The 16,549-nt window shown below is 34.6% G+C and overlaps 1 protein-coding gene across 2 annotated transcripts in view; it reads left to right on the top strand.

Annotated features, from left to right (window-relative positions):
* Positions 1-11,006, top strand: part of LOC126184657 (rab11 family-interacting protein 1-like) — a 111,267-nt gene extending 100,261 nt beyond the window's left edge. Inside the window, exons 9-12 of one of the 2 annotated variants that reach the window (XM_049927137.1) lie at positions 1,104-1,397; positions 7,262-7,419; positions 7,831-7,968; positions 9,811-11,006. In XM_049927137.1, coding sequence (XP_049783094.1) covers positions 1,104-1,397; positions 7,262-7,419; positions 7,831-7,968; positions 9,811-9,858 — 638 coding nt within the window. In that variant the 3' untranslated portion in view covers positions 9,859-11,006. Of the gene's footprint in view, positions 1-1,103; positions 1,398-7,261; positions 7,420-7,830; positions 7,998-9,810 lie in introns of both variants that reach the window. The other variant, XM_049927136.1, reaches the window with a different exon arrangement.
* Positions 11,007-16,549: the final 5,543 nt, after the last annotated feature.

Below are 16,549 nucleotides of genomic sequence, written 5' to 3'. Positions count from 1 at the left end.
ACCCCATTCTAAATCATGTGGCGACCAGTGGGTCTGAATACTGCTACCCACATGTTGTAACATACAAGTGGCTGTAAAAGATACAGTACTCCTGTCTTTCACTACATGACACTGGTAACACCATGTCTGTCAATGTCCCTATTGCTGAACCCTATCATCGTCTTTCTTCTTGAAAAATTACTGTATGTGATTGCTGTGGAGCTCCCTCTGCCATCACCTGGAGCCAAAGTTTTTGAGTGTCATAAAATTAAACAAGACTACTCAGTGTTGGACATAACACACTGTAACACTAATGAAGAGTCTTTTAAGTTATATGTAAATCTGCCACTGTCTTGTTGTAATCTCTCAAATTGTGCAAAAGGAGAAGTTAATGACAGTCCCTGACCACTTTTCGGTGTGGTGGAATCACAGAAATGAAGTTGGGAAAATGGATACTGAAGAAGGGCAAACAACACACTTTACTGGCAGATGACCATCCAAATAACTGGAATAATATGCAGTAGTTGCTAAATCATGTCACCATATCAATACACTGTCTCACTAAGTCATCTATATCAGTCCTGTGCTGCATCTGATTGTCCTCCTGTAATCAGATATAGATGGCCAGCATTGGTAATACTCAAGTGAAATCTAATTTCTGAGAATCTTACAGAATTTTGGGTTGTAAGGAATGTAATTAGTGTAATGCCCAGTGTTTTTGGGCTTAAACAAGATTACATTTACTTCCATAAAAGCATCAGAATCATCAGATGGACTGGAGTGTACATAAAAGTTTACTTACTCTTTTTTTGGGGGGAATATTCCATAATTTCAGAAATAATGTGACAATTTCAGTAGTGATTTCAACCTACAGTGTTTTGTTATTTAACGTCCATTGCTTCCATTTCATCACTAAAGTTGTTCATCAGTCTACCATCCTATAGTTAGAGCTGTCATATCCTCAGGTTTTATTGTTACAAGTTGTTTCAAGCTCAGAAGGTACTCAGTTGATGTGAGATTCATAATAATTACAATCATTATCTGTGTGTACTGGAAATTTATGTTCGAAATTATACATATTGTTGTTATATTAATGAAGCTGATGTGCTTTTTTCTGTGAACAGATTCAGTTATTAATAATTCAGATACACTAAAGAGAAGGTCTTGGGATACATCGAAGTCATTTACTATGAGTCAGTGTGAAGATAAAGAATTTGATAACATCACTCATGCAAGCACACCAGCAATTGTCCGCGCAAATACAATAGACACTCCAGTGGCAGCATTACGAAAGGTTAATGAAGATATTCCAAGAAATGTTACTGAAACCATCACACATGATGATAAAGAAAAGGAAAAAACAAAAGAAAAAGATATCTCAAAACTTGCAAGACGCTTTAATAAACATTTTCGTAAAGGTGAGTTTTCTGCACAGATAAAGTGTGTTTCTTACATTTCTTTCCAGTATCTACTAAACTTTGTTTATATGGTGCTGTTTAGTAGTAGCTGCTTTATCTGTCTTATGAATATAGTGCTGTCTTGTGGTGTTCACACAGCTGGGTAAGAAGCCAATGAAGGGAATAGAAGTGTGTGGAAAAATATGTAACAGTTATCTGATCCCATTGATGATAACAGGGTAAGATGTTTGGTGATTCAAGAAGTTATGACACTGATGACTGGCTGGACTGGTGTAGATGTTTATGCTGTTTGACAAGCAGTACATTGATGGAAAAATTAACTTAGAGCAGGTGAAATGAAAAGACAACAGTTGGTGTTGGTAAAGAGAAATATGAAACATTTATTTGATTTCCAAGTGCATGCTTTTAGTTACAAAGTATTCAGTGCCATTCACTATATAATATTGAGGTACCTATTAACCAAATATTTGGTACTAATTAGCTGAATGGATGCTCCATAACACATTATTCCTGGACAGTAGTTTAGGGAAAAGACATGAAGGAAACGTGGTGGGAAGAAGAAAGGAGAGGGGAAGCCATCTGGTGGAATTTTGCACAGAGCACAATTTAATCATTGCAAAGAATCATGAAAGGAGGTTATATAAGTGGGGAAGACTTAGACACACCAGAATGTTTCAGATACAGTGTATAATTGTTAGATAGTTGTTCCAAAACCAGATTTTAAACTGCAAAATGCTTTCAGCAGAAGATGTGGACTCCAACTATAATTTGTTGCTAATGAACTGCAGACTGAAACAGAAGAAATTTTGGAAAGATAGGAAGTTAGACTTGGATAATTTAAAAGAACCAGGGGTTCTTCAGAGTGTCAAAGGGAGTATTGGGCTGCACTTGACTGAAACAGAGGAAAGGAATATGATAGAATGAAAGTGGGTTACTTTTAAAGATAAAACAACGATGGCAGCAGAAGATCAACTAGGCAGAAAGACAGTGTACAATAGAATCCGAGGATAACACACAAAATATTGATGTAATCGATAAGAGGAGAAATAATAAAAATGCTTCAGATGAAATAGTCAAAAGAGAGTGTGGAAATCTAAACAATTAACTTGACAAAGTTCAAAGTGGCAACAGATGAATGGCTAGAGAACAAATGCAAGTTTGTAGAAGCATGCATGACTGGAGAGATTGATGCCATCTATAGCTTACCCTCGGGAGAAAAGAGAAGCAGCTGTATGAATGTCTAAAGCTCAGATGGCAAACCAGTACTAAGCAAAGAAAGGAAAGCAGCGAGGTGGAAAGAACATAGAGAAGGGCCATATAAGGGAAAGAAACATGAAGTCATTGTTACAGAACGGGAGGAAGACATGGATAAAGATGAAATTGTAACACTTTAGGTTATTACTGTATGAGCAAGTCAGTTATAATGTTACTTTATTGATGGGATTTGAAATTTGACGTGTGTTAATGGAAAGTAACTGGACAGCATTTCATCATCTGAAAGGCTGTGTATTGAAAGGAGGCAACAATTATTCTGGGGGGAATCGAACCTACATTATTACATTTGGAAAGTAAATCTGTGATCATACAAATGAATATGGCCATCAGCCTAATTAGAGAAAGTAATTCCAAGTAAATATACTGCTAACAAAGTAAACTAACTGCTATACACGAATATGAAATCGGTTTGATAACACCAGCACATCATAGTATGTGTTGGCATACAAACTATTCATAAGTGAGACAGATAAATGATTAAAATGTAATAAAATAGATAAGTGTTTAAAGTGTGATGGCAACAAATTGTTTCACACTAACACACACTGTCTACTTTACAATGTGATTGGTAATGCTCATCACAATGTGCCAACCAACAGGTGGAACAATTCAGATATAAGGTGGTTCTAACACTTTACTGCTGAAAGACAGTAATTTTTAAAAAGTTACGAAGCTGTTATTTTAACTGACATGAGCACTCTTTGTTTTTATGGACCCTTAATCTGTTACAGTTTTAATCAGTTAGTGCCAGTTATTTTATCAAGTGCACAAATATTTGCAGAATAATTACTAAACCTTATATAAATTTTTACTGTAGGTTTATTAAATCAGAGATTTGATGTAGGGGAACCTAGAAGCTGTTGTTTTTACTGATTGGGTTTTATGCGAACACTTCTAATAATACACAGTAATAATACACACAGTCATAAATTCACAAACAAAAACGTTATTGCAAACCTGTAAAGTAAATCAGAAAGGTCTGGGACTTTGAAATGTTGCAGCCTACATTTGTTTTCTGTACTCAACTATTTTACTTTGCAAAATTTAAATTCTGTGCAATGATTTGAATAGTAATTGAAATTTCAGGCTTCAGTTTAGTATTTGTTAACAATTATTGTTTTACTGTGCTTTCCCTGAGGTACTTTAATAACAATGTTGAACACTTCATAGAAAAGGTTCATTAATCAATTAACAAAGTTATTCTTCCCCAAAGTTAGCAAAAACTTTTAACAATATTGATTATATAGTTCATCAACTTTGAGAAAAACCTGGAATATCTCAGTAACAGGAAATAGACCCTCTAAAGGTAAATGATTAAGGATAAACAAATATTCATGACATATTTAAATAGGAAAACTTTTTATTGGTAACTTCGGCATACTTCTGGTCCAAGCATGTAAATACAACGTTAATGCCTACTTTGACTGAATGTGGTGGCATTGGCACTTTTCTGTGGCATCAGAGCAAAGGCATATTGTACAATCATGGCTCTTGGTGTAAAATGCTATTTGAAATATCTTCTTGGTGTCAGAATTTCCTGTTTCAAAGCAAATCAATAAATACCATCATATAACAACAAATAATAATCCACATCTCAGGCATATTTCTTCCACTTTCAATGCAGCCCCTGCCTCACTAAGCACTCAGGATGTTAGTTCATTGTCTGCTGACCACAGACTATATATTCCACAAAGATATCTCGCACTACTCCGTGCCAAAACCACCTTTCACACTTCACCTAAGCCTTTTTGTTGTGGAGAGACTTACTCCAGTTTTTATATTTCATTATACTATGAAAGAACATAGTTTTTAAAAAATTACAAATTAATTCTGTTTACATAATGCTACAGAATTTCCATATGTTTAAAATCAAAGAACATATATAACATAGATGTTACAGTACCCACGGGGAACATGGAGGTTGCTAAAAATTGTCTTAATCAATATCAGGCATAAGTGTTACAAAATGAGAGATATAATACTCTGAGAACAATTTGATGCTGCAGTGCAATGCCTAAGTGAAAACAAGACATATGGAGTAGAAGACATTCCTTCAGAATTATTGAGATTTTGGGAGAATCGAGCATGACGAAACTATTCCACCCGGTATGCAGTGTATATGGGAGAGATGGGAGAGGAGAAATATCCTCAGGCTTAAAGAAGAATGCAGTAATTTCAATTCCAAAAACAAGTACGAACATTTGCATACTAGCAGACAATCAGTTCAGTATCACATGACAGCAAAATATTAACGCAAATTATTTACAGATGAATCAGAAGACTTTAAGAAACTAATTCTGGATAAATCACTTTGGGTTCTGAAAAAATAAAAGAACATGCTGAGCATTGCAATTTATTTTAGAAGATAGGTTTTAAAAGGCAAAACTACATTTAATGCAGTTATAGATTTTGAGAAAGCTTTTGACGAAGGTTACTGGAATACACATTATGAAATTATGAAGATAGTTTGGATAAAATACAAGGAGGAAAAGGCTGTTGACAGAAACCATTCAGTGGCATAAGGAGTCAAAAGGCATTAAAGGAAGTAGTTGAGAGGGGAATGAGACAGTGTTGTAGCCCACTCCCTCCCCCATTTTACTATCTGTATGTTGGGCAGGTAGTAAAGGAAAGCAAAGAGAAATTTGAAAAATATGGATTTAAGTTCAGGGAGAAGGAATAATAATTTAAGGTTTTGCCAAAGATACTGTAATTTTGTCAGGGATACTAAAGAACTTGGAAGATCAGCTGAACAGAACGTGTAGTGTCTACAGTGGTAGCAGAGAAGTTTCGCTATTTGAGTTGCAGAATATCTGATGAAGGTAGAAACAAACTGTATTTGTCTGGAGTGTGGCCTCATACATCAGCAAAATGAGAACAATAAACAGTTCATGTGGAAAAAGAATGGAAGCTTTTGAAATGTGGTGTGTAAAGGAATGCTGACAATTAGGAAATGGAAGCTTTTTAAATCTGGAGCTACAGAAAAATCTGACAATTAGAAGAGTACATGGGATAACTAAAGAAGGGGTACTGAATCGAACTGTGGAGAAAAAAAAATTGTGACGCAACTTGACTAAAAGAAGAGGTGGGTGGATAGGACACATTCTTAAGTATGAATATAGGTGTGACCACAGGAAGCAGGTTAAAATGGATGTAGATTGCAACAATTGTGCAAAGTGGAGGTACTTGCACAGGATAGACTTGCATAGAGATCTGGGTCGAACTAGCCATTGGAGTGAAGACAGTAAGAACAACTGTTTTCAACTGAAGTGTACTCGTGTGCGATTCTGGCAGGCTTTTAATGGGAGAGGGTAGATTTTTATTTTTGGACAAGTTATGAATGAAAGGTGCCCAGTTGCATGTGGCTGACAAAATAAGACAGTAACTACCCTCAGTGTATTAATATTTGGTTTAGAAGACTACCATCAAACATTCTGAATTCAAAAACCTTGGCTATGATTTGGCTATGTCGTACTTTTGCTTTAAATGTTTTGGAAAAAACCATAATGTTGACACAATATTTTTCTAAGGGGAGACATATCCTCTTTGAGAGTAACAGCAACTGTCAATGAGTTAAAACTGATTTTTCATTCACAACTGCTAAATTTTGTAGTTGATAATGACCATTTCCTTCTGCTATAGAGGCCAACTTCATATATATTCAAAAAAAAGTGAAGATTAAAAATATATAAAACAGTCATTGTATCTTACTTTATTAATAGAGCTATACAGTTGTTAGAAATATTTGCGTAACACTTGAAGGCTGCTCCACAACCTTAGTTCGCTGTGAAAAGGGGACTGGGGGTGGTGAGGGGTGTATGTTCACAGTTTCTCATTGTGTATTACTTGTGAGAACACTTTTTACATAAAACTGTCATGTTCTAGCTTATGCTAATTTAATTTCAATTGATGACCCATCTTGTCCTTGATAAGCTGTAGTTGTCCAACATTGTTCAGAGTACTGTGAGTCAGGCAACGTTTTTGGGGGGGATGGAACCTTTTGTGTTAAATGCAGGCCAGTAATATTGATCTCCCAAGCAACTTACTAAAATTCCTTAAGTACTTGCACCAGTTAATCCAGCCATAATAAGGTAGATGATGCAGCTTACAAGGGTTGTAAGAAAGGGAGCCAGGCAGAATGGGATATAGTGGTCACAACAGAGAAATCACTGTGAAGCAAGAAGGTAAAGCTAGATCAAAAGAATGGCAGAAGTCAGTGCTTGCATTTTACCAAAGTAAATAAATATAATAATATGGAGGATGTGATACATAGGCATCAACAGAACTGTTAGAAATATAAAAGTTTAAAAACAAAAACAGTGTGCTGCAGTAAGGCAGAGCTGCAGTCGTGAGGTGGCTCTCTGCATCAAGTCTTTCTCTTACTTTGTTTGACCTCTGCGGTTAGTTCCAACACCAGTAATTTGTGTGGATTCTATAATGCTCGTTAGCATGTTGTTATAAAACAAATGTTGATAGTGATGCCTTTAAATTATTTATGTGTACTGCTTGTAAGCCCTCTTCGTATAAACTGCCACTTATCTCATTATAATTACCGATTATAAATTATCGTATTTAACTTCTTTGTATTGTAGGTGATCCGAAGAATGAGGAAGCTATACCAGAGGTGAAAACTCCTACTGCAGAAGAGCGAATAATTATAGGTGGTGAAAATGATGATAAAAAAGTCCGTACTTGTGGGAATAAAACACCAGATTCTGTTATCCAAAAATATGAAAATAATACCAAAGAAGTAAGTAATTCTTAATGTATCATTATACTGTGCTGTCAGTAGGGGTCTAGAATGAGATTTTCACTCTGCAGCGGAGTGTGCGCTGATATGAAACTTCCTGGCAGATTAAAACTGTGTGCCGGACCGAGACTTGAACTCGGGAACTTTGCCTTTCGTGGGCAAGTGCTCTACCATCTGAGCTACCCAAGCACGGCTCATGACCCTTTATTGTATTTCCAGAACTTTTTCTGGCTGTAAGAACTTAAAATTCTGTGCGTAAAACTTGAATTTTAGTGTCTTGTGTAATTTTCCATAAGATGATATTTCCCTGCTTCTTAATAAGACAATTAATTAATTTGTTTCATATTTGAAATGATGTTCTACTTCAGTTTGTCATGAATACTGTTTTTCATGTGTTAATCATTGTTTCAGGAATTGATTTCAATAATATATAACCTTCAGCTCACTGTTGAAGACCAAAACAAGAAAGTGAAAGATCTTGAAGACTATCTGGATAATTTACTGCTGCGAGTAATGGAAACAACTCCTCGTATCCTCCAGAATCCGTATGTGAGTGTCAAAACAGAAATAGACTCTAGGTAGGCAAATAAATCAGTTGACGTGATAATTTTTACACCAAAACATATTTTTTGAGCAAGTGTTAAATGGCATGTATAAACATCAATATGTTTTAGTCATTGGCCAGTGGCAAACAGTTTTAATCAGGTTTTATAAGATACAACTTATTAGGTTTTTATCTAGCCTGCTACTGAAAAGACTGACTCTTATGAAGCAATGTCTGTCCCTTCAGCCTGCTTCATGGGAATCAGTCATCTCAGCAACAATCTTCCATTGAAGTAGTTCATACAAATACTTCAGCTACCTGTAAACTTGTAGTGGAACATTGAATGACAAATTGTTGCTATCCCACTATTGCTGTTCAGGAGAACAGTGATTATCCTGAAAGTTCAAATGAAAACCTTTATATGCTGTTTTAAATTGTGTTGTAGTGATTTTATTTTTGTGTGTGGAAAAGCAGTATTTCCTCATGCTGTAGTACTTTTTAGATTATAATTCATGACCATATGTAAACATGAATATTACATAGGATCTGACAGAAAACTGTTGTTAGATACTTGTCTGTGAAACAGTAGAAAAGTAGATACCAGCTTTGTTTTTTTGTGCTGTGGTATGCAGTGAGGCTTTTTTATGAGTGCTTTTATGGCTTAAGACTGTGACTATCATTGTGTAAACAAGAAATCTTACAATGTATTGATTGTATGACCACTTTTGCCAGATAATCTGTTTTTCATGTGTTAGTTTATCTGACATTGCATTTTAGCCTGTGACACTTCATTGTGTCATATTTTTACATGCTTTGTCTTGACAGAAAAAAAATGGCGAGTGGTTAGAGAAATAAATAGAGTAACAATTGAAGATAGTTACAAAGAACAAGTCTCCCTCTTGAAGAAAGGGCATATACTTTTCTTCTTGCCATGACAACTATGTATCTTCATCCCCAGTCACAATAGTGTGCAGCTTCCTGCTAACTTCATGTAGATACACAGGAAGTTAAATTCTCATAACTGAAACCAAAAGTTCATTTATTATAGTGTAACTTGTTAAGTAATTTGGTGGTCAATCTGTTTCTTAGGAGTGACCTAGTTATACCACCACAGATTTCTTTAATTTTTCTATAATATTGGTTGCCCCTGTCCCTGTACCTGCATTGCTATATACCGTCCAGCAATTGGATTTTTTTTTCATAGAGTAACTTCATTGTAGTATATAATTTATTAGAACCATTTCCATCACTATAACAAAAACTTTATTTTTTAATTTCTTTATTCAGCTCTTATTCAATTTGAACAATATTTTTTTATGTATAGCAGTCTGCTATTTAACTGATTAGTTCACAAAATAAATGTGATATTGTCTATGTAAATGAATTTATCCTATCATAATAATGAATCATGAAGTGAGAGCTTTAATCTTTTTCCACTGTAAAGTTTTCAGAAACCTTGAGCTTCTACTTTTCCCTATTAAAATTGATTCAGTTTAGAGTAAATTAATGAACTGTACTACTTAAAAAGGATTTCAGTGAAAACTCTCATCAAATTCTTGGCATATGTTTTATCTACACTTTGATTTGATGCTATGCCATATAGGCCTTGAACTCCCTTTTAAATTAAATTCCAATTTGTCAGTGAAAACTGTCCATCTGGTAATGCATTTGGCAACCAGAAAAACAAAGCCATGATGTTACAGTAATCTACAGCACCATAAATGGATAAAATGTTGTTCCGTATGTGTATCTACCTTATTTTTTAAAACTATAGGTTGTGCGCTTACCATGTCCACCACTTTGGAACATTTACCTAATGTGGAAAAATTCCTTCTTTTGGGTTACAGGAACATGGTTTCTGTGAGAGAGCAAAGTATTTATTAAGAAACTACTGAGAATCCAGAAATACACTTACGTTAGTGTCAGTTTCTTAAACATGATGATAGCTGCCAGCATCTGGTGAAGAAAATCTTAGCTTCTAGTATTTTAATGATTTAAATCTGTGATTTTAATGTATTGATACAGTGAAAAGTTCTTCCTGTTACTTTATGCTAACATTTTTATTGTTGTTATTTTTGCTATTGTTGTTATTTCTGTTGTTTTGTTATTGTTTTTGTTATTGTTACTGCTATTCTTCCTTTGTTACCATTCTTATATATTTTTTGTGATTCATTCACTCTCTCTTCCTGGAAAACATAAGTGTTTATAAATCTTCCAAACTGGCATTATTAATAGATATTTCATGCCTCTTTGTGTATGAGGTTGCATGAAGTGAACATGTGTTAATAACAGTCATTAAACTGATTTATTTTGTAACAAAAATACCACAGAAAATTATTTTACTGGAATTTGTTATTCAGTTCTTTTCATGAATTTTCCACCGGCATAATTTTCGCGATATATTATTTCCTTTACTTTGTAAATAGAAATGTTTTTCTCAGAGTGACAAAAAAAATTGGAATTCTTAAGATTTGAGCCTCTTTGTTGTATTACTAGGTGTCTGTTATGTAATGGACCGAAGTTTATGTTGACAATAAATAATCACATAGAGACTGTTTCCTTTTGCCCAGGAAGGAATGCAAATATTTCTCGGGACACACGTAATAGGTTTGCTCAGTTTTTATTCCAAAAATTATTGCATAATAATCTTAAAGTTTGTGTATCTCAGGCTGATTAATTGTCAGCTGCAATTATTAGCAATGTCACTCATAATGGAAGATTTCTTGTTTGTTCTATGCTTTTTAAAAGATAAGGTTTGCAAAAATCTGTCCATACTCAATGTGATGTTTGAAAAATTGTCTGTCAGTTTTAGATAGTAACCACAAGCTGTAAATATTTGCTGCTTTTTAGTGGTTTATGTAAACCTGTGTTTTAAGATGCTGTGTGAGAAAGCTTTTGAAGGTTTGAATGGTGGTAAGAAATGTTTTTTCAGGCTTATTATGCCCTTCCATATATAGCTTATATTTTTGCTAGAAATGTATTAGATTGATAAGCAATGCTCCTGCCAATAAGACTGAACATCAGAACTGGAATTATAATTAAATGAGAGAAAAATGTAACAGTAGTGCATAACTATACAGGTCATCTGTATACTTACTTGGTGGTATATCATATGGGCATACACACTATACGGAATAGAATCTTTTCCATTAGCCAAGAGTGCAGCACAGCTAACACTGGAAATTATTAATGTGTGTGTGTGTGTGTGTGTGTGTGTGTGTGTGTGTGATAGAGAGAGAGAGAGAGAGAGAGAGAGAGAGAGAGAGAGAGAGAGAGAGAGAGCATATTTGGTAATGTAGCTTTAATTTCCAAAACAAAGGTGAATTTTAAGACTTTAGATAGACTTCACTGTCTTTAAGTTTATCAGTAATAGAGCTTCATTTTGTGTCACTTCTGGGAAATTTTCTAAATCTCTCTCTCTCTCTCTCATGAAAAATATTACCTACAGGGAGACCATCAACACTGTTTGTCACTTTGATGATGGTATTGGAACTTACATATTAGTATTCCTGGTACGAGAACAAAATTTTAGAACTACTGGCATAAGCCAATAAGTAAGATACAGGTGGACATAAATCAGAAAATTAAGAATACTGAGGTAAACAATAGTTACAATTCCCACTATAATCTCCCTGTACATTGAGGTGTATACCTGTTTGTCCAGTAACCTTTTAGACTACCAGAGTAAGAAATATACAGGTATGAACAAATGAAAGTAGCTTAGAGTTAGATCATACTACCTTAGAAGATTCTTGGGGAGTTAAAACTTGAAATTTTGCAGCAGCTTGCTTGACTTATTGGTGGTGGTGTGACACACCAGCATGCCCTGGCGTGGAGTGTTTGACAGTTTCGTTAAATGTCTTTTCAAAGCTTCCTGATGATGTTACATTTACAGTTTCATCTTGATGCTGTAATCTGGTGAGTAAATGCTGTTATAATCCTGAACACTGCATATAATTTTCTTAACAGATGTATCCTTAGATTTATTCACAACCAGAACAAGATGTGTTTACTACATTGTGGGTACTGTCCTATGCTGGTAATGGTGAATCAAGGGCTTATTGTCATCTATTTTAATCATCATAGTGATTGGGATACCGTAATACCATTCTTTTGCTTCTGTGTGCTTAGTTCAATGCTCTCAACCAGTCTTGTGTTATATGGTGTGCAATGCCATATGAATAACTGATGGAGCTGATACATTGTCTGTACACTTCTGTTTGTTTGGGTTAATTCTTCAGTCTGTTACCTCTGTTAATCTCTACTTGTAATCCAGTGTGATGTTCTTTTTTATAAGTGTGTACCAAAAAACTGCTACACGCATTGTAAACAGTGCTACATGACAGGCAACCCACACCTCACATAGGAAGCTCCTCTTTATGGATATTCTTTGATTACGTATTCTTTACCAACAAGAAATGCATAAAAGAATGCTGCTTAAGAATTGTACACTTTCTCAGAGGAACTGTACATTTTTAAACTGCTGTTATGCTTTTGTAAACACTCTTTTTGTGTCAAATATCACTTGGCACTGTTCTAGTTAATATATCCATATCCTGTGGTGCCTAATTCAGACATTCAGCATCACATATCAATTTGTTACTTACTTAATGACTTACTCTTGTATTCCAAAAATATATGAACACAGATAGAACATCAGCATTTACTTCATATTGGTAGTTCATGCTTATGGCATTAAAGATGAATGAATATGCATGTATGATACACTTAGTGATTGAAATATGTGTATGGGAAACTACCCAATTCTGGAACCCAATTCTAGGCCATGTATAGTGTTAGTGTTTTGTTGCCTTTGTTCATCAGTAGACACCTAGGTAACGTTTAATCGACTTCTTAGATCCTGAATGTCTCAAAATGGGGTATGGGATAGTGCCAGTGTGGTACTGTTAGCTTGTATGTGGTTGATGAGACATAAAATAACATGTGTATTGTAAACTCCTTCATGGTTCAGATAATCTCAGAACTGCTTATAAGATGCAGATTTTAAATCTACTCTCCACGAAGATGGTAGCTTAAGGAGATGCATGTTTTACCTGCAATCCACAGAATTTGTAGAATGATTTTAGTTAGTGGATGGCATTCAGCTGGGAGGTGGATGAGATGTCTGGCCCGGATGAGATGACTGGCCTCGATGAAAATGTTGAAAGAAAAGAACTGAATTAACGACTTTGGGGGAGGGAGGGGAAGGTCAGGATTCTAAAAAGAAATAGGGCAAAAAATAAATGAAAAGCAGAAGCAAAAACAGAAAAGAAAGAGAGATACGTAATGAATTGATAAGAAAGTAATCATATGGAACAAATAATAAAAAATGAAATGATGTTAAATATATGGTGACTAATATTCACAAAATGTCCCAACTGCTGGAACTGATAATCCTTTTGCTGAATGATGAAGGAGACAAAGAGTTGTAGAAAAATGTGGCAGTGTGATATTGTTTTGTTCTAATTTTAATTCATTTTTGGGTCTCTTTTTATCAGTATCTTCATGTCCTGTCACCTGTACTGTTTTGCCTTTGCCATTTCTTTTATTCCCACCCCACCCCCCCTCCCCAGATTCTTTCTTAAGTTTCTGACTGAAGACTGTTAGAAACATGGTTTGATAGGGTTTCTGTGGCTGTCTTCTATGCATACATCAACTTTTCTTTATTAGCATGACTTTTTATCAGATGGAGGGTTAGCAGAGGAGGGTGAAATAGATAAACCCAAAGTAAATAATTTAGGAATAAAGGAGACAACTCACCAAATATAGCAGAAGTGTTGAGTCGACAACAGGCACACAAAAAAGATGGAAAAACTTGGGTATGACTGCCAATAGAGATTTTTTACAAAGACAAAATGAGGTGAAGTAAAGGTAATAGTGGTAATAAAATAATACAGTACAGATTACAATCAAATGTGTGTCATAACAGTATAGAACCAAAAATAAATCAACTTCAACACATGAGTTTTTCCTTTTATAATAGGCATTTTCACAGTCATGTATGAGTCTCACATCTCTTCTTGAAAATGGAGAGTAATGTCATTAAAAAGCAAAGATAATAATCTTGTTGTTTAGAAAGTTATTCTGAAAATAAGTGACACTGCAGTTATAGACAAAAATCAGTGCAAAATTTAAAAATATTCGCCTGGCCAATTTTGATTTATTTGAAGGTGTAAGTCATTAAACTGGAATGTCAGTTACTATTCAGTGAGTTGTCTCCTTAATCCATAGATCATTCTGCCAGAACTTTCCTTACCATGTTTATAAACCTGGATTAAGTTACCAATTTGTACTGCAGTTCTTTCTTCTTGTAGTACTATATGTGGACCAAATGCATACAACAGCATTTGGTGACTCAGTTTGCATTTGCGAGACCAATTCACTGATTATTGGTATGGGGTAAACTCTATAGAGAATCTGAATTGTTTTTCAGTTTTCGTTTGGCATATGTCTCATGTTTGAAAAGAGAACTTGAATAGACAGAGGTGGCATTTGTATTTTGTACAATTCTTTATTAAAAAAGTATTTTTTTGAGTCATTGTTTAAAATCTGCATTGTGGTTGTGGTTTGAAAGCTTCATATTGCATTTTTGCAGGTTGTTTGTAGGACGAAATTGAAATTTTTGTTGCTTGGATTACTGTTGCCAAACTGTAATTGCAAATACCTCTTTTTGCATCTGTTGATGATTTGCCAGATTTTTCTGTATGTAGATACTGGATGTAGGAATTTGTTCATCTTCCAATAAATTGTGAGGCAGTAAAAGTAAATATATATCTATTGTTGTCATCTTACGTTAATTTTGTTGTGAAACAAGCAGTGCAACACCTATAATGTTTTCCCTATTTACCAACTTGCCTACACTGTCTACATATGAGCTAATTTTCAGTCGATAGACTTTTCATTGTTACATATATCATGGAGCAGCATCTTTATTTGTCACACTAAGGCCCATTGTAGTGTACCTTTTAAAAATCTACCAATCACAGTAAAATATGTTAGATAAAAGTTTTATGTTAGGTGTACAGCTGAAAACAAATCTACATTTCAAATAAACTGCTTATATTGTGTCCTCCCCTGTGCCACAATGATTTGGCAAAAGATGGCACTCTTGATGATTCAGATCTCAGGTTTGAAACATGAATTTAACTATCAACTATGGAAGTGGATAAGTCTGTGATATAGGATCAGAACCAAAGATATCTAAATATAATTTGTCATAAAATAAAAAGCATGCTAAGAAAGCACTCTAGGCAGCTTTAATATATATTTTACAGTAACATAAATTTAATACAGCCCATTTAAATATCATTGTCTCAAAGTTATCACACCCATTTTCTTCATCTTCTGTCCAGTTATAGCCTCCTCACATCATTTGGTGTCTCTCTTTGCTTGTTTTACAGATTTACTTATTCCTTATACACTGTATTTTGACAATGATTTGTATGCTGGACTTTGCGCTTTTGAAGTTTCTGGCACAAATGACTGAGTTGTCTTATGTTATTTCCTAATAGAACCTAATTTCATCTCTGTTTTACAGCAAAACACCTTGTTTTTGTCGTTTGCTCAAACAAATATGTATTTTTGTGTGGAACAAGCTGCTGCATTTATATTCATTACAGATGATTGTGATGGAGATCGCTTATGTAGGAAATTCAATATCGCCAGCAGCAGCAACACATGGGACATTCCCATCCACATCCTCCTTTTCTTGTATACAGAAATTATTGCAGAATACACTGGCTAATTCATGAATTATCTTCTCTGATATGTAAAAAAGTGTTAAATGGAAAAAAAATTACTATTGTTAGATCCCTTTTTTCCCCTGACATTACATAGCATCCTCATCCTTTTAGGACTCATATGATTAACTTTATAGGATGATTCATTTGGCCACAACCTTATTCTTTGGAAATATTAATACTCTTCACAACAATTGTGATTATCTGCAAAACATATATATGATACAAAGGTCAGATTATCCTAGAGGATAAATGAGTTGGGATAGTCGGGACTGATGACCTTTGCTGTCTAGTCCTTTCAACCCCACAAACCAACCAACCAGTTGGGATAGTCCTAGGAATATGTAGTATATCGGTAGTGTGTGTGACCAGTTGTGGTGGAAGTTTGGTAGAACTCAGATAATACAGAGGATATGATTGGGGGGTTTGAATCAGGTCCTACTCTATGGATGGAAATATGGATGCAGTTGCAATCTCTGTGTATGCCTCTGAGCAAAAGGAAGATAAATTATTGATTTGAACAATGAAGTTCAATTGCCACTTTGACTAGCATTAAATGATTTATACCAGACCAAACAAACTGACTATATACAATTATTACATATGCAATTATAGATGCCCGAGGGCTAGATGATAATGACAGGCAGCTTCCAGTTTATATTTAGGGTAAGTTAATAAAACTGGATTCTGTTAGATGTGCAGTGAGCTGTAGAGAAAATAAATGAAATAGCACTGAAAAGTATATTTATATAGAGAGAAGCACTATTTAAAAAACCCAAAAAATATTAAGGAATAACATAGTTACTGTGGTGTCACTGAATAATATTCTTGTTGCGTTATGAACTTG

This window comes from Schistocerca cancellata, chromosome 4, assembly GCF_023864275.1.
Source record: "Schistocerca cancellata isolate TAMUIC-IGC-003103 chromosome 4, iqSchCanc2.1, whole genome shotgun sequence".
NCBI lineage: Eukaryota > Metazoa > Arthropoda > Insecta > Orthoptera > Acrididae > Schistocerca > Schistocerca cancellata.
Note: the sequence above shows the minus strand (reverse complement) of the source record. Positions and strands in the feature narration are given on the sequence as shown.